The following is a 25,578-nucleotide window of genomic DNA, read 5'->3' on the forward strand; positions in this document are numbered from 1 at the left end:
AGAAAGCCAGAAAACTTCTCATGTGGAGTCTTAATCCTCCACCTTGACTTAATCCTGTCACTTTGTTATGGTCCTTCTTGCTGAAATGAGATGGTGCACACCTTGCTTAGCAATCACTTTGTAATGCCTCTGAGTTTACTTTTTCTTCTGCATTCATTCTGAGAGCAGTGAAGAGGAGAAGAAGCCCGTGCACACCACAGGACTCTGGAAAGAACTGTTGTTTAGCCTAGCATCAGATCTTATCCGTTTAATGAAAAACATGTATCAGTGTCACTGGATGTTTCCCTTCATCCCTACCTTGTTTACCAGCTGCACTTCCACTGAACTCTCATTAACAAGCACAAGCTTACCTTTTTTTCCCCTCTTCCATAAGGCCACGGTTGCAGCTTTTGCAGCCAGCGAAGGTCATTCTCACCCGCGGGTGGTAGAGCTACCCAAGACGGAGGAGGGGCTGGGCTTCAATGTGATGGGCGGCAAGGAGCAGAACTCGCCTATATACATCTCTCGCATCATTCCCGGGGGTGTGGCTGAAAGACATGGCGGCCTCAAGCGAGGGGATCAGCTCCTCTCTGTCAACGGCGTGGTAGGTCTAACTCAGCTTCCATTATGATGCAGCAGGGGAGAGGATGGATAGATTCTCAGCTAGCAAAACTTCTATCCTCAACTGAGGAATTTTAGCAACTTCTTCTAAGTGTTTGATCCCTAATTTAACATGTGAGTCATCAGTCAGCAGAGCTATTGGGGTCAAAATGTTGCACACATCTTTAGTAAGAAACTAAAACTTGTCAAACCCACTAGAGACCCTGTTAACGCACACTGTGAGCTTGCTCATTCCACATAATCACGGGGTATTAAAAACTCCTCCATCTCCGTTAATCTCGCAGAGCGTCGAAGGAGAACATCACGAGAAAGCAGTGGAGCTGCTAAAGGCAGCCAAGGACAGTGTGAAGCTGGTGGTTCGCTACACCCCCAAGGTGCTGGAGGAGATGGAGGCTCGCTTCGAGAAGCTCCGCACAGCCCGGCGGCGTCAGCAGCAGCAGCTCCTGATGCAGCAGCAGCAGCAACAGAACCTGTCCTCTCAGCAGAATCACATGTCGTAGGTGAGGCGCTTCATTACATTACGGGTGAGGGGTGGGGGGTGGGGGTGGATGCCAGGAACACAAAAGGTATTTTTCCACTTCATGGTACCGCTCACGTCTGCCAAGGTTGTATGTAACCTGAACTGTAGAGCTGATTTCCTCAAGACACTGTTGTTACCCTATCGTGATGATTTGTTCCATTTAAACTTGGACCAAACTTCAACAACTGCATTGCTGCCTTTTACTTTAGCCTACATTTTTGTTAGAACTACAGCAGGGATGGAGCTAGAGGAGGGGCCAGGGTGGCACTGGCCACCTCTGAAATCTGATTGGACACCCCAGATCCTACCTCAGACGATTGACAGGTCACTGGAGGAGGAGCAGTGCTGCCATCTTAGCAACTTTGTCTCTATATTTAGCGACTTTTCAGACCCTCTCTTATTCAAAATGCGACTAGCAACAGATCAAGTGAATTTTTCCTGGAGTGTGTCTCAAACCGCGCACTTACATGAGTGCACTGGAAGGTAGTGCGTAGTGCGCACTAAGCACTACCTTCTGTAGTGCACACTATCGTGGGTAAGTCCTGATCCAAATTGAGCACTAACGTTTTGCACTTACCGGTAGTGACGTACCAGCTTAGCAGCGCCGCTCGGTTACTATACCTTTTTTTTTTCTTCCAAAATCCAAAATCACGTCAACATACGTGTTTGCATGTCATACTTTTATGCTAAAACAGTTTTTAAATAAGCAACGATATCTTAACTGAATTAAAGTACGTTACATTATACATTTGTTTTTATTGGTGTTTACACTGATACTGTTCACGTCTGCAACAGGAAACCGATTATACTAGAAATCATCATTTAAAATATGAAATGCAGTAATGAAGACGCTAAAACAGGGATGCAGAAAACATTTTATTTAAAATTTTAATTAAATCATTTCTCTCTTGCCGCCTCCTCTTCTCCACAGCAGCGTCCTAGCCCGCAGGTGGTAAATGCCTCAGTGCCACTGCTGGCTCAGTAGTTTGATGCCACAGTGACCTACGGTGAACACAGAATGGAAGTTTATATAAAAGCAAACATTATTATGTACTTTATGGGTACTTTGTACATCACTTTAGATAAGCGTCTGCAATCAGCGATGGCTTCGTCAGCGGTACCATCGAAACGGGCCGGTTCTCTAACCAGCGGTGTTTCCTAATCAGTTTTCAGATCAAGGACCATTTCGTTTACGCCAGAGACCCCGCAGTGCTTAATTTGGAGGTTCAGCAATCATGAATAAACATACGGAACCTGTAGCATTAATCATTTCTAACACTATAGCCCATCTAGATCCGCGAAATCGGCTATAAAACTGCTAACATTTACGTTGCTAACTCTACTGCAGCCTCCAACAAATGATCAGATCCATAACTGTCATCAGGGATAGAAGAGATAAGAAGCATGCTGCAGTTTATATTAGAACTATGATCAAATATCTTCATACTTACAACAGTTGAAAATACCCTCCGCCTGCATCGGTACCGCTGAGTCGGTGGCTGCCAGCTCTGAAAAACTGGTTGAAAGTCCCTCCCCTTCCGCTACGTCAGCAAGATGGCGTCCGTTTAGTGCGTGTAGTGTCCATCGTTTCGCACTAGATTTTTGGCCGAGTTTAGGGCAGCATCCGGGTACTTTCAGTGCACTGAGTTTTTACTGAAATTTCTGTGTCAGCGCACTAAGCACTTAAATGTAGTGTTCGAAGTATAGAAGTGCGCGATTTGGGACACACCCCTGGTGTAATTAGAGAATTTTGGAGACTGGCATGAAAACAGACATCGTTTACTTCTTCTTAATGAGTAGCGGGTGCTACACACACAAGAGGCTCGGTCAAAACATCGGTCTTCATGCAGCCTCAGTCCCAGCTCCCAGCTGCAGTCCGAGCAGGATGTTCACCTCTGCTCCACAACCAGCCTGAAAATGAATCATGCAAAGCTGCCACTGGCTGACCGTGCCCTGGCTTATAGTCAGATATCAGTACCTATTAATGTAGACTGTTGACAAAAACACTTAAAAAGTTAACTTGTTGTAGACTCTTAATTTAAAACCAAACTAGACTTAAAACGAAATTTAAAAATAAACACATCAGATTAAAAAACCCAAACCAAACAACAACAAGTTTTTTCAAGTTGTAAATTTATTTAGGGTGTTTTTTTTTTGTTGTTGTTTGTTTGTTTTTTTACTTTTTGCCACTCCCACAAAGTTAATCATCTCCCCTGTCCATTACAATTATATGTAACAGGCAGGTTATGCGTTTGGCGTTTACGTCACTTAGCGACTTCTAGAGACTTTTAGGACACTGAGGAGTTGGCAGCAGTGAGGAGGAGGACAGCAACATCCTTCCAGAGAAGTGTGGATCACCGGTATAATGACACTAGCTTAAATTAAATTTTACGTTTTAAAATTCGCACTAAGAATAAAAGCAAGAGAAAATGTGTTTGTTTGTTTGTTTTCTCGCTTCCTTTAGAAATAATAACAAGAATAAATGTTCTGTTCTGAGATTTTATAACCAGACCAAGCGCAGATGGGTCAGGCAGGTTTATTTGAATACAACATTTCATGTAGACAATTAAAATTAAAAAAATATTGACATTTAGCTGCACATTTCTCGAAGAGATTTTGTCCCTGTGCAAGTACCATAACTAATATGAAAGGCCATTAACCCCATGTTAGCCTGAAGCTACATAGCATAAATAATCTAGTTATATGCTACCATTAGATTAGTTTTAAAATAATGTGTAAAAACCAGGTTATTCTTAGTTTTTGATGAGTGTATTTAGGGAGTACACAAGACTCACGACCTTAATGCTAGCGCTACAGTTTCTTTTCAACAGGAAGCTAGCAAGATTGCTAGTTTATTTGAAAGTAGCTAAAAAATGAAAATATGGAGGAATATACCCTGTAGCCAGTCTGATTTGTACAGAAAGATATAAAAATGAAGACAAAGGGAGATATTTCTGAGTTTTCTGTAAAGACAAAGAACACAGATGAGGCCAAAACAGACCCCAGCCCCAGTATTAGCAGCTAACGTAGAGCTAGCCACACAGTCTACCACCACCAGACAGTAAACCAGGACTGCCGGTGGGTGAACCACTGATCCCCAGAAACAGCCCAAAACAACCAAGTTAACTTTCTATAGATATTTTTTTAACTTGGTGCAAATGTTTCCACTTGGTGATCCAGATTATTAATGTAGATGTTTCATTTCTCATGTTCCTCTAATGTGACCACAGTTACCACAGCGGTGGATGTGAGTTAGTGTTAGAGAGACGAACAGAATTATTTCCTTTCTTAGTAAATGACCCCCCCTCATAAAGCCTTGCACACAATTTATAGTTACCAAAGAAGGGGAGTAAAAACTTGAAATTTTTCATTTGAGGCAAAGCTAGCCATGCTCCATAAAACAATCAACATTTTTATATCTTTCCTGAAATTAGGAGCCTCAAACAACCATAAAGAATACCTTAAGAGGGATTTTTGTTGCTGTAGGTCTAAAAGCAGAAGTGTAATTTACATCCGTCTCAGAGTAGTTATTTTGGGTCAACAGGCTCAAGTCCTGAACTAAATAAATGTGAAGAGAGATATAACTGTTTTCAATACTCATTAGACATAAAAATGTGTAAAATCATAATCTGTTCAAAATGTTCAGTCTTCTGGCAGTCCCATCCTTCTTCAGAGTCTTTTCTTCCCTGTCAGGCTGTACACTCACTGGCCACTTTATTAGGTCTGCCTCGCTAGTACCGGGTTAGACCCCTTTTTCATCCATTGTTTTAATGTGTAGTACCACTTATGGTCTCTAGGGGTCAGAAAAGAAGCATATCTACCTTCTCAAAAACAGGCTAAGCATCAACTAAACATCAGTTCTAGGACACAGGAGTTGTGTCCAGTATGGTGTCATTTGCAGTATATCTAGTCCTCATGTGTCATCAGCTGAAATTCTGGTCCAAGTTCTGTCTATTATTGATCCTGAAGGTGAAAATTTTACTTTTACTAACCAAATGCAGAATTTATTTTTCATATACAGTTAATGGCTAACATGATACTGCAGAGCTGAATCTGAACCTCACGGACTCAACGTATGTCCTCGTTCAGCAACTATTTTTTACTGGAAAGGGGCATCATGTTAAATGACTATTAACCTTGATGTTATTAAAATTATCCCAAACTTAATATTTTCATATGTATTTAGACAGTTTACCAGAGTATGTCTTTTTGTTTACATGCTTCTATTTTTTATAAACTCAATATGTATGTAAGTGTAAAGCTGTAGATTTTGCAAATAAATATGGAAAAAATGCAAATGTAGGAAGTTTGGCGCTTCCTGTTGGAGTTTAATTCACTATTCTCTGTTTTGTCATGCAAGCACTTTCATTGGTTTGTGTGGTAGCTGCACACATGTGCAGTAAATCCCAGCACAAGCCTGAAATCTCTGAGGTATTCTTTGCAAACATAGTTGTCAGTATCCTTTGTGCAAGCGGTACCTCTCCCTATGTGATACTGTTATAAAGGTTGTAAATTATTCAAGCTGAAACTGAGCTCTGCAGGTATTGCCGTAAGTAGGTGCAGCCTCTGGTGTTCTTTTTTAGCTAAAGCTGAAGCAAACTAACACTTTCACTGATTAAAAATGTACAAAACTTTAAAGGAGTCAACAATAACTCATATCATGCATGCAGTGCCTCCTCTCACACTTTTCAGACTACTCAAGTGTTTCCCTCACATGTTGGAGGCAGGCATGTGTCCAAGATATCTGAGCTTCTGGTAAGCATTGCTTTTTGATACTAAATCCCCCCCAAGCCTATCTGTTGTCTTGCACTTGGCACAGTGCAGCTTAGGAAGGTATTTGGGGGCTGGTAACAGTATGTTGCAGTGGAGCTGCAGACAGTGGAGCTGAGGCAGGGATCTTGTTTTATCAACGCTGGCATGCCGACCACAGAGATTTGCTTTGGCTGCCAAGAGGACGCCGACCAAGTGGCGTGCACGAGCAGGCGGAGCGTGCAACATAAGCCCCGGGTTTGTAGAGTTAGGACTGGCACCATGTGCAAGTACGAAGCCATTGCTCTCAGCTTGTTTTTCTGTTTTTGTTTGATCTACAGGTTGTTCCAAAAGAAGAAGAAGTAAGGAGGAGAATAAAAGGCGGATCTCAGACACCCTGTTTGACGAGGATCCCAAAGGAGACTCTTTGTCATGAAGGACACCAACTAGTAAAAGACTCTTTCACATTTTTACATACTTTTCTCCCTTCCAGTCTACCACAGATTACTGAGCAAAGACAAAGAGCATTTTTCCTGAAAATGGTGCTTTAAAAAACAAGTATGGAGGACAGTGACAGTTGCTGGGTTTAACTTTGTATTCCCTTTTCTAAGTTGTTCTCCCCAGTTTATTTAAGCTCCCCTTCTTGTGCTTGTTTTTTTGTTTTCACAGTCATCCATTTTGATCTCTTCCATCTTCTTACACCGTAGAAACTTTGCCATTTTTGCCATAGATATCATTTGTACAGTGGTGTTTCTATTAATTCAACTGGTGCTTGTGTCTCTGTATGAATGGCTGTTGATTTCCTGTCCTGTTTGGGATAAACCCTTTTTTACCTTCTATACTGTAGCAACAAAAAGATTTTGTATTGTAGATTTAGCAATAACACATCTTCAGTTTTTACATTTTGCCACTAAATTCTTGAGAGAATATATACAGCACGTAAACTTAATGCAAAAAGAAAGGACATCTTTTGGTGGATTATTTCTCCCGGGCAAAGGCCCATTTCTGCTCCCGTACGTACGTAAACATCGATGTCTGTTTCAAACGTCATACGTCGCCATCCTCATCCTTCCATGTTTTACGTTGCCATGGTTGTTAAATCAGTTCCTCCACTAGGTGGCAGTGCTGAGTTCAGAGTTCACTCCCGCGAGCCGACGTCAGTTTCAGGCCCTGTTTATCAGCGGTGATGCGTCGCTATGAAGTTCCAACCGCCTGCATATAGTCTTTCTACAAAAACTATAATTTCTACATTTGTTGTCCCCGTCTTCATTCTTCAGCGTCTTCTTTTCCCCCTTCCTGATTCTCTTCTTCTCTGGTTTGTTTATTTCGCTGGTTTCATGTCAGCTATTCTGCTCAGCACTGCCCCCATGATTTCTGGTGGTCTTGCTCCGTCTTCTGCATCAAGCGACGGATGGCTCAGCTCCCTGAAAACGGACCAATGTGCAAAACTGTCCGTCCATCTGTGCATCGAGTTTAAATGAACCTTAATGATCCTTGTTGGTCTGTATTATACATCATTGGAAAGGACTGTGCTTCTGTGGAATACCAACAGGAAAATAAATGTTTGGGCATCAACTTCACATTTAGCCGTGTTGTTCATTCCACAGAAGCTCCATCCTTACCAGCTGTACCTGGTTGTCAACTCATCAGGCTTCCAGTGATGTATCATACAAACCAACTGGGATCATTAAAGCAGAGAAATAATCAACCAAATATACATCTGCTTACTTTTCCTACTACGTTTTATATAGAAATTTTATTTGTTAATGTAAATCACTGTAAAGCCAACCAGGTCCAAATTATTTGTGCCACATGAAGAGATTATTGATTTACAGGCAGCATGTAGTAAAACAAAGTGCAATAGCTGTGACTATTAAAAGAGTTTATTTGGTAATCTAATCAAGATTCACAAGAATATATATATATATATAAAATGTGTGTGTGTGTGTGTACTTTACAAAGAGATTCATTTCAGTCATCACATTTGCTAACATGGTCCTGATCCCGACAGACCAACAGAATGTCATCTGTGTTCATTTTCTGGTTAATGGAAAATATGTTAGAACTGTTTATTTTTCAGAATATTTAGATTTTAAAGAAGATTTTATTATTCCTTTAGCATTTTTGTGTTCCGAAGACCTGCAGATTATTACTTCTTATCTATTCTCTGTGTAACAGCTGAATTTTAGTTGATGTGGATGTGTTCTTGTTTTGTTTTGACAGGCTGAGTGTTTGACCGTTCTTTCTGTGTGTGTAGGAGAAATCTGTTTTCCAATCAATGAAGAACCTGAACTCCTGATTAGCTGATAGCCCGCCCACCAGATCTGTGGTTAGTTTTGGTGCTAAATGCTCCTTTTTGTGTTTTTTTCTTAGTTTTTAACCATGTAGTTTGGATCTACCACTTCCACTTTTTAACAAGCAAATCCAAAATATAAAACACAGTCAATATAAAACCTGATATGAAATTAGCATTTTATTGTGTTGCACATTATTTCTCTAAAATTCTTTGTGTATTCATTATTTCTTCCACTACCTTAACAATAATTACACAAACTGCTGAATCCAACAAGAGTAATCCCAAACATACCTGTTAGCACTGAAGTTACTTCATGACAAAACGTTTGTGTAAAGGGACCTAAATGCTTAGGTTTTATTATAATCAAACATTTTATCCCTCAGTCCCTAAAAAGTCCGTCTCAAAAAGACCATTTTTTGTATCTTCAACCCACAAGAACTTTCTTAATTGACTTGTATTTTTTTGAAGCTGACAGTCCTGTATTTACCATAAAGATAAAAAATAAAACAAACTCTTGATATGCAATTGTTATACATATTATATTTGTATAAATAAATCTATGTGCTTGTGTACAGTGATTCTTTAGCCGACTCTTTCATTATTCCTTTGCTATGTTTTTATGGTGTCATTGAACTCAGTTCAGCTTCATTTGTATGGTGGGAATTAAAGATAACAGTCAGGGGAGGCAAGATGGCGTCGTAGAGTGAGCATCGTGCTCCGCTGAGCTCCGGTGATTTGTCTTCAATTATCCGTTTATTTACTTTATTTGCCTGAGGAGAGTCTGATTTTTGATGATGGAAGAAGCTCTATAATGAGCCTGGACAATTATTTTCTGAAGATGCCTGAGGTTAAGACCAAAGCCAAAAAGAAGACTGCTACGGGGAGGCCTACTGTCGACAATGCGGAACCCGTTGCAGACAAGCCCGCAAATACTAACGCGGAGCCCGTGGCAGAGAAGCCATTGCTTTGGGCCCAGCTGAAGCTGAAGATGGTGACACAGATAATGTAGATCCAAGTGTGCTTCAAGTTCTGGAAAGGATGTCCGATAATATCACACAGGCTATCTATGCTAAAATTGACACAGTGCTTGTTGCTATTCGCGACCAAACTGCTGAAATGCACGCGCTTGGAACTCGTGTAGGCCAAGCGGAGTCCAGGATTTCTGATGTGGAGGACGCCACGGAGTTACTGCAAGCTAAAGTGATTAAACTTGAGAAACAAGTTGGTGAAATGGTGGATCATATCGATGACTTAGAAAATCGCAGCCGCAGATGTAATTTACGCCTGATTGGTCTACTTGAAGGCACCGAGGGGAGAGATGCAGTTGCTTTTGTGGAGACGTGGCTCCCCACTTTTCTGAAGATCACAACTAAATCTGGAAAGATCAAGGTGGACCGTGCACACCTCACTCTTGCGCTCAAACCGGGTCCCAACCAACGCCCCAGACCCATCATTATAAAGTTTCACAACTTTACCGACAAGCAACGCGTAATGGCTGCTGCCCGACGTCTCGCTGCTGACCCGGACCAGCCCGCGGATCGTCTTAACGTCTCTTTCTTCAACGATTATTCAGCGGCAGTGGTCAAAAAACGCAAGGCCTTTGATGGGGTGAAAACTCGACTGAAGAGGATGAACGTGGACTACGCGCTCATATATCCAGCAACGCTGAGGGTGTCTGCCAACGGGGCAGAGAAGAGGTTTGACACACCGGAGGCTGCCTCGGCTTTTGTCGACTCTCTGCTGTAACGTTTTGGTTTAATCACAGGGATATTCTTTTTTCTTTTCTGATTTACGTCAAGTACTGGACTATAGCTTCTGGAGTTACGTGAGTATTAACCTGGCTTCGGTGTCCAGCAGGCTACTGAGTGACATTAAAGCATTTGCTGACGTTATGATTCTCCAGGTGAAGTTGTACTCTCACCGTGAGCGAAACGGACTTGTGTGTTACACCTATGTATAGGCGTGAGTGTAGCGCTTGTTGCACCTGTCAGCTGTTCGTTGCTGATGGGTGTAGGAAGGTAGTTCCCTACATGTGCAGTAGGGATATCGCCCCATTGTTCATTATTTGTTTTTCTGTGTTTTTTGTTTTTTATATTATTTGTAATGCTTTTACGCAGCTCAGGTCTTATGCTTCTTTGCCTAATTTTCTATGTGTTTTTAAATTAAGATGAATAAGCTACGGGTTTGTACTTGGAATGTGCGGGGTGTCCACAATCCCATTAAGCGCAGAAAATTTTTTACTTACTTAAAAAAGAACGATGTAGATATTGCTCTCTTACAAGAGACCCATCTCAGTGACATTGAACATTCCAAGCTTCAACAAGGAATATTTGGGCAAGTGTTCTTTTCGTCTTTCACAACTAGGAGTAGAGGAGTGGTTATTTTGATCAAGAAATCCCTGCCCTTCACTATTGTTAGTTGTGTTAGAGATCATTGTGGCCGTTATGTTTTGATTAGAGGGAATTTACAGGGGCAAAACATTGTGATAATGAATGTGTATCTTCCTCCAGCCCACCCGATTTCTTTTCTCACTAAAGTTTTTCTCGAATTGGCAGCACTTTCAGTTGATTCCACTGTACTTGTGGGTGGTGATTTTAATTTAATTTTAAATCCACTTATTGATAGATTCCCACATGGTACTATGGCCCCATCTGCCCAGGCAAAGGCTCTTTGTGCTTTGTGTGATGAGCTTGGATTGGCTGATGTTTGGAGAAGTATCCATCCCTCTAATAAGGAGTATACATTTTTCTCTGCCCCCCACAAATGCCAAACTAGAATTGATTATTTTTTCTTTCCTCGGTCTGAGCTATATTCTGTTGTGTCATGTGATATAAAAAGTAAAATAATTTCTGACCATGCAAGCATAGTTATGGACATTAAACCTAAAACTGTACTGAGCCAGTCTCGACACTGGAGACTTAACACTACTATTCTTAAAGATTCTATGTTTACATCTTATTTTTCTACAGAAATTAAAATGTTTTTCACAATTAATAAGCAGACAGCCACTAACACCTCTATCTTATGGGAAACTTGTAAAGCTTATGCAAGAGGATTGATTATTTCATACTCTGCTACTAAGAAGCGTCAAAGATTAGAAAAACAAAATAAATTGGAGACTGAATTGGCAGATAAGGAAAAGCTATATATTGTTTCGCCCTTACCGTCTTTATGGCAAGAAATTACTGCTCTCAGATCCGCTCTAGGCTGTCTTCTTACTAAAGAGGCTGAAAGGAAAATTAATTATACTAGACAGAGGTTTTATGAACATGGAGATAAACCCGGAAAATGTCTTGCTTACCTAGCTAAAAAACAGGCTGAGTCTCAAATTATTGCAGCTATTTCTGATACGGAAGGTCATGAGGTATATGATAGTAAGTCAATAAACAAATGCTTCAGAGAGTTCTATGAGAAATTGTATTCTTCTGAACAAACATCAGATGCAGCACAATTAACTGAAAATTTCTTTTCTCAGATTAATTTACCCAAGTTGTCAGGAGAACAGAGAACTGTTCTTAATAGCCCCATTACAAAAACTGAACTAATTAAAGCCATTAAATCCCTACAAATTGGAAAGTCACCAGGACCCGACGGACTTGGTTGTGAATTCTATAAACAGTTTCAAGATGTACTTGTAGGGCCTCTACTTGATATGTTTAATCATTCTTTCACTACTGGAGAATTTCCACAATCTTTGAAGGAAGCTACCATATCTTTAATTTTGAAAAAGGGTAAATGTCCCAAGTCTTGTACTTCCTACAGACCGATAGCACTTTTAAATGTTGATAGGAAGCTGCTTTCTAAGATTTTAGCTGTGCGTTTGGAGAATTTTTTGCCCATATTGATAAAAGAGGATCAAACCGGCTTTATAAAGGGACGCAATTCAGCCACCAATGTACGGCGTCTTCTAAATGCTATCCAGGCTTATAAACACCAACATATCGACGGTCTGGTGCTTTCTCTCGATGCAGAGAAGGCATTTGACCGTGTCGAATGGGCCTTTTTACTTTATACACTGGAACGGTTTGGTCTTGGAGACAATTTTATTAAATGGGTTAGGATAATTTATACTGATCCCCAAGCGGCCGTTCTAACTAATGGATTCCGATCAGAATATTTCACTACCTACAGAGGAACAAGACAGGGCTGTCCCTTGTCCCCTCTTTTATTTGCATTGGCCATTGAGCCACTTGCCGAGACCATAAGAATAACACCTACAATACGCAGTTTAGAGATTGGTCAGGCATGTCACAAAATAACCTTATATGCGGACGATGTCCTGATACTTCTGACTGATCCTGAGACTTCCATACCGGCTCTTCTAGAGGTGATGGATAGGTTTGGCGAGTTCTCCGGCTATAGGGTTAATCTGACTAAGTCAGAGGCGATGCCTCTTGGCTCTCTTACTGCCATACCTAATATCGCTCCCTCTTTCCCTTTTAAGTGGTCTCCTGCAGGCTTTGTATACCTGGGTATCTTTATCACTCCATCCTTTGACCAATTATACAGAGCTAACTTCGTCCCCTTATTCAGTAAAATTAAACAAGATTTAGAACGGTGGTGTTCATTTCCTGTTTCTTGGTTAGGACGTATTGCTTTGATTAAGATGAATGTACTGCCGAGGTTGTTATATCCTATACAAATGATTCCTGTGTTGTTTTCCAAGAGAGTTTTGAAAGATATAAACGGCTGGCTCAGCTCCTTTATTTGGAATAAGCGCAGACCGAGGCTTAAAATGGCAGTGTTGCATTTGCCGGGTTCATTGGGTGGATTGGACTTGCCTAATATAAGAATATATCAGCTTTGTGCTCATTTGAGATTTATATATGAATGGTCTGGGGGTGGCTCTTCCACTTGGATGGACATTGAGACGGCATTGTCACAGTGCAGATTACATGACTTACTATTCTTCAAGAATTTTAAAGATATAAAAGACAAGTGTGTGAATCCTGTAACAATTAATACTCTAAAGGCATGGCGCTCTGTTCGTCGCCTGGAAGGAAGGTCTAAAACAACATCTATGTTTACTCCAATTATGAATAATCCAGATTTTTTGCCAGGTCTTTCAGACCCTGGTTTTCTACAATGGAGTAATAAGAATATAAAAACGTTAGGGGACCTTTTTTCAAATAACATTTTTCTGTCATTTGATCTACTTATGAAAAAATATCAACTTCCTAAGCAGGATTTCTTTCGCTTCTTGCAAGTAAGGCATTATATCACTCATAGTACAACCCTTCTGCAACACCCTGCGGTGTCTGATATTGAGAGGATGCTGTTTCAGCATCAGTCTAAGGTCTCTCTCAGTTCATTGTATGGGGTGGTTAACGGATTGACTAATATTGGTGCGCAGAGGGTCAGGGGTGTGTGGGAGAGGGAGCTGTCTGTGACTATAGATGAAGAAACTTGGACAGATGTTTGGTCCCAAGCAAAAAAGTTGTCAATCTGTACTCGAACAAAAGCATTACAGCTCAAAATTCTACATAGATTACACATTTCACCGGCTCGCAGGCATTCCTTTAACCGCTCCCTCTCTCCTCTGTGTCTCAAGTGTAAAGCTCAGGTGGGTACTTTGACTCATTGTATTTGGTCATGTCATAAACTTAAGCAATATTGGACTGAGATTGTATGTGAACTTGAAAGTATTTTCCACATGGACTTGGGAATGGATCCTGTGTCACTGATCCTGGGTCTTCCAAGCAGACATATAACTGCTACAACCAACAAAAGGCTTTTTAATATTCTTACGTTTGCAGCAAGGAAAAATATCCTTTTACAGTGGATTAGTGACAAAACTCCTTCTGTCAGTGGATGGCGTAAAATTGTTTTCGAGTTGATTCCTTTGGAGTATCTCACTAACATTATACATGCCAGTGTGGACCAGTTTTATAAAACCTGGAGTCCATTTTTGGACTATGTCGGACCTGAAATCTCCTTAATACTTCTGAAAGGCACGTGAATTTCTACTTATGGACTTTGGCTTATCAATGACTAAGATATGTCTGTCACAAACTTTGTGTGTCTGAGCTGTACTCTTTTTGTTTGTTTTGTTTGTGTTCTGTGCCAGTTCTAGTGGCTTGTGTTTGTTTTTGTAAAATGGAAAATTTAAATAAAAACAATGATAAAAAAAAAAAAAAAAAAGATAACAGTCAAACCAATAAAATTTAACCAAATTCATTATTATTTAATTAAAACAAATAAATTTCATGGACATCCTTAGTCTAACATATAAAAGCTGTTTATATAGTTAGTGGCTTAGCTAAGGAAACAAACTGACTGCATTAAATCTTTTCTGATTCCTCCATCCTGAGCTGTCCAGAGAGACAGTGGAGAGGAAAAACTCCATTAGACCCAGACCAGGAAGGACGGCCATCTTCCTGGAGCGGTTGGGGGTGGAGAGCATAGATATCATACAAAGCCTAGATGTTCCATCCCGCTGTTAGCCAACGAAGCTGGCGGCCATCTTACCACTGGGAGCTCGCTCACTCAGAACATTGTTTTAATGGTGCATGAACTTTATAAATAACCAGAACTTGCTTAATTTTATAGCGATTTTCAAAAGGTTTGATTCGTTATAAACGCCAGAGATGAAGGTATGACAACGCATACTTATAACTAAAGATTCTTAAGCAGATCTTTAACCATGGACTTTCGTATGATAATAAACTGATAGGTGCAGTGAATATATACATGAACAAGACATGTTAAATCAATATTTAGGCTACTCAGCATACAGAATGACAACATGATATATCTATAATTTGAATTATTACATGTTTAGTGTGGTGACTGTCGATGTGCTCCTCAAACAAAAACACATCCTCCGAGTCGATCCTCTTCCTACCAGGTACAGGACCTCCAGCAGTCTGATGGGCTGTGATTGGCTGGGACTTGCTGATGCCTGGCGAATGAGCCGCTCTGCTGCTCTGATGAGTCTTGCTGTGGCTTCTGATGGAGAACACAACGTTCACATTTAAGTCATTTTTCAAAGACAAAAGCTGTAATTTCAACATGACCAAGTATCCAGAATTATAGCCATGTTAATAAGTTTTGTAAGTAAACAAACGTTTGAAAATTCATCAAGATTTCAGTAAAATAGGGATCACTCATTTTCCTTTAGATTCAATAGATCCCATGAGAGAGCAACCCTGTGGTAAGATGGTCACCACATGAGGAAGTTTGAAGCTCCACCATAAAACATCTAGCCTTTGTATCGATATCTATGGTGGAGAGGACTGGAAAGAGGGTCAACAGGCAGCAGAACTCCAAGCCAGGGATTCCTGCTGAGAAAGAAGAAGAGAAACACAAATGAAACAACAATGTCAAATATTTCTACACGGAGAGTAAAGAGAGCAGAGAGGAGCCCGGTGCATCACGGGACGTCCCTCAGCAGAGAGGAGCCCGGTGCATCATGGGACGTCCCCCAGCAGAGGAGCCCGGTGCATCACGGGACGTCCCTCAGCAGAGAGGAGCCCGGTGCATCGCGGGACGTCCCTCAGCAGAGGAGCCCGGTGCATCACGGGACGTCCCCCAGCAGAGAGGAGCCCGGTGCATCGCGGGACGTCCCCCAGCAGAGAGGAGCCCGGTGCATTACGGGACGTCCCCCAGCAGAGAGGAGCCCGGTGCATTACGGGACGTCCCCCAGCAGAGAGGAGCCCGGTGCATCGCGGGACGTCCCCCAGCAGAGAGGAGCCCGGTGCATCGCGGGACGTCCCCCAGCAGAGAGGAGCCCGGTGCATTACGGGACGTCCCCCAGCAGAGAGGAGCCCGGTGCATCACGGGACGTCCCTCAGCAGAGAGGAGCCCGGTGCATCACGGGACGTCCCTCAGCAGAGGAGCCCGGTGCATCACGGGACGTCCCCCAGCAGAGAGGAGCCCAGTGCATCATGGGACGTCCCCCAGCAGAGAGGAGCCCGGTGCATCACGGGACGTCCCCCAGCAGAGAGGAGCCCAGTGCATCATGGGACGTCCCCCAGCAGCCTCGACCTCTAGCAGCAGGACTAAAGGATGGATCAGGGTCACCAAGCCAGACCTACTAGAAGATCTACCATGAAGGAAAGTTTGAAGCCTGATCTGAAGGTAGAGAGGGGGTCTGACACCTGAACCCACAACAGGAGCTGGTTCCACAAAGAGGGTCTGATAACTGAAGGTTCTGCCTCTTATTCTACTTTCCAAGACTCTAGGAACCACGAGTAAATCTGCAGTCAGAGAGTGAAGGACTCTGTTGGGTAAATATTTAAAATACAATGTAGCCAAGTAATTATGATCTTAAATGTGAGAAGAAGAACTTTAAATTCTATCCTGGGTTTGACAGGGAGCCGATGAAGAGAAGGTAAAAGTGGAGAAATGTAATCTCTGATGATAATTCTTATCAGAACCCTTGCTGCAGCATTTTGTAATGGACAGAGACTTTCCAGAATATTTCTGGGACAGAACAATAATCAGGAATTGCAGTAGTCCAGTCTAGAAGGTAGAAGTGATAAATCCACTCGACTAGTTTTTCAGCATCACAAGAAAGATGGTTCAAGAAACCTGTTTCATATGTTTAAAAAAATAAGTCCAAGTTTCCTCACTCGAGTTCTGTAAACCAAAGTTATACCGTCCACAGTAATTCCTTAGTGAGACATTTCCTGAGGTCCTCAGGTCTAAAGACAACAAGCTCAGTCTGTCTGACTTCAGAAGCATAAAATTCAGTCACGTTTTTATGTCTGTAAACCATCTTTGTAATCTGACCAGCTGATCGGTTTCATCAGGTTGTCATGGAGAAGTACATCCCACCTGAGTACCATCTGCATAAAAATGAAATGTCCACTATACTGTCTAATAATATTACCTAATGGAGGAATGTACAATGTGAAAGTATTGGTCTAAGCACAGAGCCCTGAGGAGCTCCATGACTCTCTCTGGTTTGTTACAGACTTCTTATTTACATGAATGAACTGGAATTTATCAGATTAATAAGACATGAACCAGCCTAATTCCATATCATCAGAGTGGGTCAGAATGTTTAAGCACACATGTAAACAGCATATCTGAATTTTTTTATTGTCCCAACTTATGGAAAAATGGTTTAATAAAGTAAATCAAAGACAACCATGTCATGCATCTCTGACACAATTATTGAATTTTAAAGTAATTAGATTGGTTCATAATATTGTTAGAACCTGGCTGAACAAAGAGGGAGGCGGGCACGAGGTGGTTCTTCACAAAGTTATAGTTTACTAAAGAAAACAAAGTAGAAGTTATGAAAGTCTATATCAGTGATGAAAGTGGTGCAAGGATGCATGGAAATATGAAAACACAAGTCATGCCATGTGGCACCTAAATAGGAGGCAGAGCACACCGGGCAGGTGTGGCTCGTGCCACTGATCAGCACACCTGTAACACACTCTAAGGAAAAGTGTCAGTCATGTCTACTCATAATGACAGCAGCAACCACAGGTGGCCTATTCTCTGTTCTTGTGTGTGAGGAAGATCACTGACGTCCACAGTTCAGTCCAAAGAAGTTCTGATTACCAGAAACACACCGACGGCCTTCACAGGTCCACACTCACTCGACCTCGGAGGTAGATGAATGATTTAATGTGCGACAGCATTTTGGATTAGATTTTTAAATAAAATCAGACATATTAACAACATTTTTAGGACCAGTTGCTGTTTTTCTCAATCTCAGCTTTACAAAAGGTCAACAGAGACTTAACGGAGCAGCTGAGTGAAGCTGAAAGGAAAAAGTTTTCTGGTTCCTCTTTTTCAGTTTTCATTATTTTCTTTTTCTGGTGATTTTTTATTATTTATATTGTTGCTGTTTCTGTTATACTGTGGAAATTTTAAAGAGGTGTTAAAAAAGAAGTACATGAAAAAGCAGTCTGGTGCTTTCATCATCATCTAATCAGCCAGTCAAATAGCAGCAACTCATCGTGTTTATTCATGTTAACCTGGTCCAGACGACTTGCTGAAGTTCAAACTCATCAGAATGCTTCAGGCTGCTGCTGGTGTCATGGTGGGGGGAGATTTTCTTGGCCCACTTTGGGCCCCTTAGTACCAACGTGTCCTGGTTTAACCAGCACAGGCTGCTGCTGGTGTAATGGTGGGGGGAGATTTTCTTGTCCCACTTTGGGCCCCTTAGTACCAACGTGGCCTGGTTTAACCAGCACAGCCTACCTGAGTATTGTTGCTGACCATGTCCATCCCTTTATGACCACAGTGGAGCATCTTCTGATGCTACTTCCAGCAGGATAATGCACCATGTCACAAAGCTCAGATCATCTCCACCTGCTTTCTAGAACATGACCATGAGTTCACTGGACTCCAACGGCCTCCACAGCCACCAGATCTCAGTCCAGTAGAGCAGCTTTGGGATGTGGTGGAACGGGAGATTCTCATCATGGATGCAGCCGACAAACCTGCAGCAACTGTGTGATGCTTCTTCTCAGGATCTAATAGCTGCCAAAAGTTAAGTAATTAAACCTTGTGTATTGCAGCTAATGTCCCAAGTCTGAAGTGACAAACTTGAGATGCAGGTGACAATAACAAAGGTGACAAGTCTCTCACCACCGAGCACTGGTGTTAAATAGAGAGCTTAAATGTAAAGTAACTCAGCAACAAAAGGCTCGGCTCTGATTACTCAGGGTTTCAGACAAAGTTAAAACAAAATAAATGCTCTCAGCAGCATGTTTTATACTAACTAACATTTAATACGCTTGTCAGGCTTCTAACGGTGAGACAAGAGCTGCACTTTTTAACATTTTAACAGTCGCAAAGGGACACACTCGATCAAATTAGAAGAAATAGAAGAAAGATGGGCACAGCCTTTAAAATCAAATCAAATATTGTAAAAGATACAATTTGCAAGAAAAAGTCATTGCTTGCTTGATTAAACGGTGAAGAGATTATCAAACACACCAAGCAAACTTTTGAACTCGACTATGAAAGAGACGAGAAAAGAAAAACTTCCTCTCAAAGGGAAAAATTACTTTAAAAAGAACCTGCTCCACCAAAACAGGATTATGGTTTGACTATAAAACTGGTTTCTCCTGTTTATTTGGATATTTACTCCAGGAAAATGACTTTATTTGTTTCCATAAAAATATAGAAAACGCTGCATTGAAGAAACAAATGTCCAGTATTGGTGCAAGAAAATAGCAAAAATTCATAAATCCAAAAGATAACAATTCACTTTTATGTTAGAATTAAGATGAAAACTGTATCTAAACATAGACACAGGAAACAAAAAAGATTTTTACATGAATGTTTGAATGTCCCAGAGCGAGATATTCTCACGTCTCTCACCTCATGACTGACACAAAGAAGATGCAGCAAAAAGAAATTCTCTCATGAATTCACACTAATAAAATGTGATGGTCTGACATGAAAGAAACTGAGGCTCTGTTAAAATTTCTTGTGTTTCAGTATTTCTACCTGTGTTGTCTCACCTCTTTTCTTTTTTTTTTCGTCTCTGCAATGCCTGCTCAAACAGCAGCATAACAAGATAAAGCCTGAGGGCAGATTAAACCCTCCAAAGACCCCACTTAATTATTCATTATGATACTCCCATGATCTCCACAAACATGGGAGTGTGTCAAGTCCTGCAGCTCCTGCACGATCAGGGTCAACATGATCATTTTCCTACCATAAGTACAGCAAGCCCTTTAATATTTTTTATTTAAACCCAAAAACATGGGCTAAATGTTCGAGGTGGTCCAGCAGGAGGAAAGAAACACCTCCCTCTGGTGGCTCCACTGAGTACTACAGCAACAATTCTTAATAAAGATGACTCAATGTATTTGGTTTAAATCAGCTGATATGATAAAAAAAACTACATGTAATCATTTATAAATACCCACTTTTCCACACCAGGAGCCCCGTCTCTTGTGCACTGAGGGCGTGTTTTAGAGCTGACACATGCAGCCGTGGAGGTTAGTGAAATACAAACCCCTGCTGGAATGTTTCATAGCGATGTCCCAGAGACGGGTGATGTTTGGCTGCGTTGCGCTCCACCTATCTGCCCAGTAGCAGAGCAAGTTCTTACATTATTCCACTGTATTATAAATTAATAGAAACCTGTGCAGCCAGGAGCAGAGGAGGCTCTTCAGTGGGCAGAGGTCAGTTTGGTCCTGCACACATTTATGTAACATCGTTGTATTACATGCCAAACACATCCATAAATCTTTAGCACTTTAATAAATCCCAATGCAGATGTGTCCAAATTCAATTAATGCAATATTTAAAACAACTTTTTTCGCTCTGTCAGTAAACAGCTAATAATTTAACTGGATTCTTTTAATATGAGGTAAGACTTTTGTTGTAATCAGCAATAATTAAAAGATAAGCGATCCCTTATAAAAGACCTGTTTTTAACCTTGTTGAGGTTATAAAAAACATTTCCATGGTTCTTATTTGCTCATAAAGCATTTCTTTTATTCATTTCTACAGTCACATGCTGATGAGCACATTGCAGCAGCATGAGGATTAAATGGACAAGCGTTTCCTTGGAGGATGACTGTACTTGTTCTTTCTATCTGAATTTACTTCATACTTCCATTTCATTTGTGACGCATCTATTTTATTCCTTTTTCAGTTCCTCCTCGTTGCAGATTTTATCCCACATGATGATCTTCCTCTCCGGTTTCATATCAGCAAATCCTTCTAAAGCGTATCAGAGCTTCAGTTCTTGTCTGCAGAGACTTAATCCTTCTAATTATGAATTACAGACACACTGTCTGACTCCTTTTGGCTTTACTTTTTATCAATAAAGCAGTAGAGGGTAAAGATGGAAATCTCCATCTACACTCCACCATGTGATTGATTAATTCATGTTTTCTGGTTTTAGCACATCTGGGAAAACTGTATTTTAAAACCTGCAGAAAGAGCCTAATATTAATTCTTTATAGTCATATAAAAATAATGCTGCGAAGGAAACGTGGAAGATTTTTCCAGGTGTTTAAATCCATGTTTTGATTGTGTTTTTCTCCATATTTTAATTCTTTTTTTTTCATGGGTAAATGGATGCAAAATGAAACCTTCCTGGTTCTGGTTCTGATGGAGGTTTTTCTTCCTGGTTCTGGTTCTGATGGAGGTTTTTCTTCCTGGTTCTGGTTCTGATGGAGGTTTTTCGTCCTGGTTCTGGTTCTGATGGAGGTTTTTCTTCCTGGTTCTGGTTCTGATGGAGGTTTTTCTTCCTGGTTCTGGTTCTGATGGAGGTTCTCCTTCCTGGTCTTGGTTCTGGTTCTTGTGCAGCTCAGGATGGAGGATTGAATCAAAGAGAAGATTTGGTTTATTTTTCTGAACTGGTTTATATGAACACAGTTATTATAAACTGGACTTATGTGGATCATGTTGTGGATTTGTGTGAACTGGATTATAGTTAGACTGAGAAAGGGCCTTGAGATGATTGTTTTGTGAATTGGTGCTGTGTAAATAAAGCCTAATTGAACTGAATCGATTCATGAATGAACGCCTGGCTAAAGCCACGTTTGTCTGCAGATTTTATGAGTCACATTTCTGCCTCCATCAGACCTGCGTTGCCATGGAGTCACTCAGATGTTCTCCCTCCGTTCAGCTTTTTATATTCATGATTTTGATGTTTTTTGTCATTTATTTTCAGCTGATGCTTGAATTACACATTTCTAAAACAATCTGTTGGTGGTTATCTCAGCATTTCTATCGGAGCCACTTCTGGCTCATTTTCACATTAAAAGCTTAAAGTCAGTTAAAGAAAATGACACATTCATATGCAGCAGAGTGTAAATACAAGTCTGCAGCCTGTAAAGTTAAAAACACACTCGTTTCCAGCATGATCACAGTGCTATCCGACATGTAATCCCTTCTTCTTCAGTCACACAATAAGCACTATTGGAGGCCATCTGTTCTCCACTCTCGTGGTGGTGGTGGTGGTATAATCAGGGTGTTACTGATGACTCACATTTGGTAGGAAAGAACAAACAGGTACAGAGTGCTGCCTCCCCCCCAAACCCCAATCTACACAGGAACATCAAAAGTACTGAGAGATGCAGAGATTTGAAATAATTTTAGCATTTTTATTTGTGGCTTTGCTTACACTGCTGCACCAAGATCATCTAAAAGAAAAATACAAGACTGCGACTCATAAATAAGAAGCCACATGACTGATTACAGCAGTAGAAAATGATGAATGATATCAGCTGACCTACGATGTGATCCCCACACCTTGTTAGCTGGAGACAGCCGTGAAAACCCGGATGAACAGAACTTAATAAATACCCTGGCCTTCTGATCGTCAGCTCCTTTTTATCATATGCAAATGAGCTGCAGTCATTTAGCTTGTTGTCTTTATGATTTGTCAGATTTGTCTTTAAAAAGCTGTAACGCTCCGGTCTTAATAGAAATATTGTGACATCTGAGCACACGATCCAAAGAGACGAACTCAAATCCATCAGATTTTTATGAAAACAGAAACAAATTTAATGGCAACGAAAACATGGCGTTTAAAAAGTTACAACACTGCTTAAATATCATTTCATAACTGAATAATGCAGCATTACTTTAAATATGTATTATTAGGGGGTATAACAGTGTAGAATAAATGGGAATTATATTACATATCTACAGTCTCATGTACAGTATAGAAGCTGGTGGCCACAGGTCCTCAGTCTGCAGTCGTCTTCCACTTTGTGGGAAATTAGTTCTTAAATTTGGTTTCAAGCGGAGAGCACGACACCTGTCTGTGGCAATATATCCTCATCAGCACGAGGTTTCCTCTACAGGACATGGTAGATGGGCTGGGATCCCGGGCTCTCCGGTGTGCAGGGCTGCGAGTCGGAGCTGCCAGGAGAGAAGGTGGCCATGTCTCTCAGAGCAGCCGCTCCACAGCTGGACTCCACCGAGGACAGACGGTCCACGATGCTGGACAGGCACTCCAGGCTGGACGCCCCGGCTGCTTTGTTGTCCAGACTCTCTGTCAAGCATGAAGAGACATTCAGATTCCTCAAGTTTGTCAAGAAGAAATTTAGCAGCAGTTAAATGTGACTTAAAGGGTTTAATAACAAAGATTGAAATTAGATTTGGGTAAAAGTAAGCTTCCTTAAGTATAAAATCTATTCTCTTTATTTAAAAGTGGATATGTGTTTATGTTTTTATCCTCTCTACAGGACTCCTAAGAGGAAAATTGCATGTGACATTCATACGACACAGCTGTTGCTGTAAAAGCTCTCACCATTCTTTGCATATGAATAGCTGTTGCTGTAGTTTGCATTCAGCTGTTGCCACACTGGACTGCTGCTCTGAGCCTGGAAGGACACAAGCAAACAAATTTACCCTTCAACTCTTGCAAAAAGAAAAAACAGGATATGTTATAGTTGGTTACACATATGTTGGATAAGAAGAGGTAGAAAAGTAGAAAAACAACTAGTGCCCTTCATGATATTCTGGACAGGCTAATAAATCCCAAATTCCAAAGTTATTGGCTTCTTTATTTCACATCCACCTTAAAGACAAAGTGGCTGGGTTCGTCTCCCTCCCCTGCCTGACTCCGAGTGTGGCGAATCGATTGTATCAGTGGAAGCAACACCAGTTTGTGCAAGATGACACTTTCTCCAAGTAAATCTGCAGAAAATCCTGGCAGCGGCGCAGAACATGCAGTCAGGATGGAATGCAGAAAGGCACCCAGTCTTTCCTGCCAGACCTCAGTGAGGTGGATTTGGGTTGGTTTACTAGGGGCTATAAAGTGTTCGGTGGTGGGAAAGTCATTAGTACATCCAGCATTCCAATAAATTTAACACCCAAACATGTAACCAATAAGCAGTTAAAGGGATGACAAAAGATCCTTGTAAGAATACAGAATAGATGTTTGTGTGACGGGATTGTAGAAAGTACGGCATGCATGGAGAAGCGCGGTAATCGAAGTCTTGGGGCAAAGCCTGCTTCTTTTCATGTGTTTCTAAGTTGGAAAATCCAGTTTTAGGTAAAGCACTCCAGGTGAAAGATGGTGTAGAAGGAAAATCATGATGCTTGGGCCAGCAATAAAAGAATTTTCAGATGTCTACCATGTTTTTTTCTGAATATTTTGGGCTTTTTGGCCTAGAAATCTAGGAGCCTCATAAATCTGATCGTCCAGCAATTTGCATGAAGATGCCAAACACATGGATCAGATGTCTTACCATGCCATCAGAGCAGCTGGACAGCGGGCTCCCCGGCTCAGAGCTGCTCTCTCCAGGTAGGCCATAAAAGTTCTCCACCTGCTCTCGTAGCAGCTCCTGCAGGCTCTCAATGTACTGGATGGCATTGCGCAGGATTTCCACTTTGGGCAGGCGCTGGCTGGGGTTGGCCGAGGTGCAGCGCCGAAGAGCCTCAAAAGCGTGGTTGACTTTCTTCAGCCGCCGACGCTCACGCATGGTGGCAGCCCGTCTGCGGTCCACAAAGCTGGATTTACGTTTGCAGGCCTTGCAGGCCCACTGGAGACAATGTCCTGGCTGGTGAGGAGCGCCAGGAACCCTGACATGCTCATCCTCCTCAGAACCAGCGAGCTCCATGCCTGGGCCAAACTCCAAGCTGTCTGGAGAGGAAGAACACGCTCTGTCGTAGTAGACTTGGGAGGGTGAGAAGACATCCATGGTTTGGTGAAGAAAGAGTCTGAGTGGATGTTGAGATGGGCGCAGAGGGAGGAAGGAGGGTAAAAAAAATGTTGGGTGAAAGCTCTGAGACCTCTGAGTGATATGAGGGGTCTGTTGCCCCAGGCCCCCCTTTTATGCCCCCAGGCCGAAGCCCAGGGCCCACATTGGCCAGATCTAATTACCATGGCCCATTGGCCCAGCCAGAAGGCAGGCTGGAGTTAGTTCAGTTCCCTCCCTGCCCCATCCCTACCACTTCTTCTCACCCCCAGTACCCTGCAGAGTTTCCCACATCTGCACTTACTGGTGTTTTCCAACTTATCTCTTCTTCTGCAGGGCCGTGAAGAACACAGTGTTTGGGAATGGATCAGGAGAGTTGCTGAAACTTTTCAGCTTAAATCCCAACATGGCTTTTAAAAAAATATTGTTGTATTTTACTTTATCAATCCTAAAAATGAATACTTAGATATTCCAGGGAGCATGATTTGTTTGGTCAAACTGTGCAGAAAAGGAGGGTGACCACTTGCTAGAGTATGTGGGCCAATTTTATGGTGGAGACAGCAGCGTTGCAGATGCAGCCCAGCTGCAAAGGAAGGTGTAACATTTCAAGCCCTGTGAATTTCACATAACAGCGGTAAGCCCCCTCTAAACACCCGAGCTCATCATTTAAGGTGCTGCGAGGGAGCTGATCCCTGTTTGCAGAGGCTCATTAAAAACAGTAATTACAACAAATCACACCACTGCACAATTCACTGCACACAACTCCCCTCCACGGACCAAATTTCAACCATCAAAAGTTATTGACACGACTCAAACACTTCAGCTCAGCA

General features: G+C 41.6%; 2 protein-coding genes across 3 annotated transcripts in view; one reads left to right on the forward strand and one right to left on the reverse strand.

Moving 5' to 3' along the window:
• lin7a (lin-7 homolog A (C. elegans)) overlaps positions 1 to 8,743 on the forward strand; it is a 56,941-nt gene extending 48,198 nt beyond the window's left edge. The window contains exons 4-6 of one of the 2 annotated variants that reach the window (XM_041977865.1): positions 374 to 583; positions 885 to 1,100; positions 6,211 to 8,743. In XM_041977865.1, the coding sequence (XP_041833799.1) occupies positions 374 to 583; positions 885 to 1,100 (426 nt within the window). In that variant the 3' untranslated portion in view covers positions 6,211 to 8,743. The remainder of the gene's footprint in view (positions 1 to 373; positions 584 to 884; positions 1,101 to 6,210) is intronic. The other variant, XM_041977864.1, reaches the window with a different exon arrangement.
• A 13,721-nt stretch (positions 8,744 to 22,464) lies between these two features.
• Positions 22,465 to 24,835, reverse strand: myf5 (myogenic factor 5). The gene is made up of 3 exons (XM_041976892.1): positions 24,299 to 24,835; positions 23,356 to 23,428; positions 22,465 to 23,097 (listed from the first exon to the last, which is right to left on the reverse strand). Exons 1-3 carry the CDS (start codon positions 24,749 to 24,751, stop codon positions 22,901 to 22,903), a joined length of 723 nt encoding a protein of 240 aa, XP_041832826.1. The 5' UTR covers positions 24,752 to 24,835; the 3' UTR covers positions 22,465 to 22,900.
• Between the last annotated feature and the right edge of the window lie 743 nt (positions 24,836 to 25,578).

Source organism: Melanotaenia boesemani, chromosome 23 (genome assembly GCF_017639745.1).
Source record: "Melanotaenia boesemani isolate fMelBoe1 chromosome 23, fMelBoe1.pri, whole genome shotgun sequence".
NCBI lineage: Eukaryota > Metazoa > Chordata > Actinopteri > Atheriniformes > Melanotaeniidae > Melanotaenia > Melanotaenia boesemani.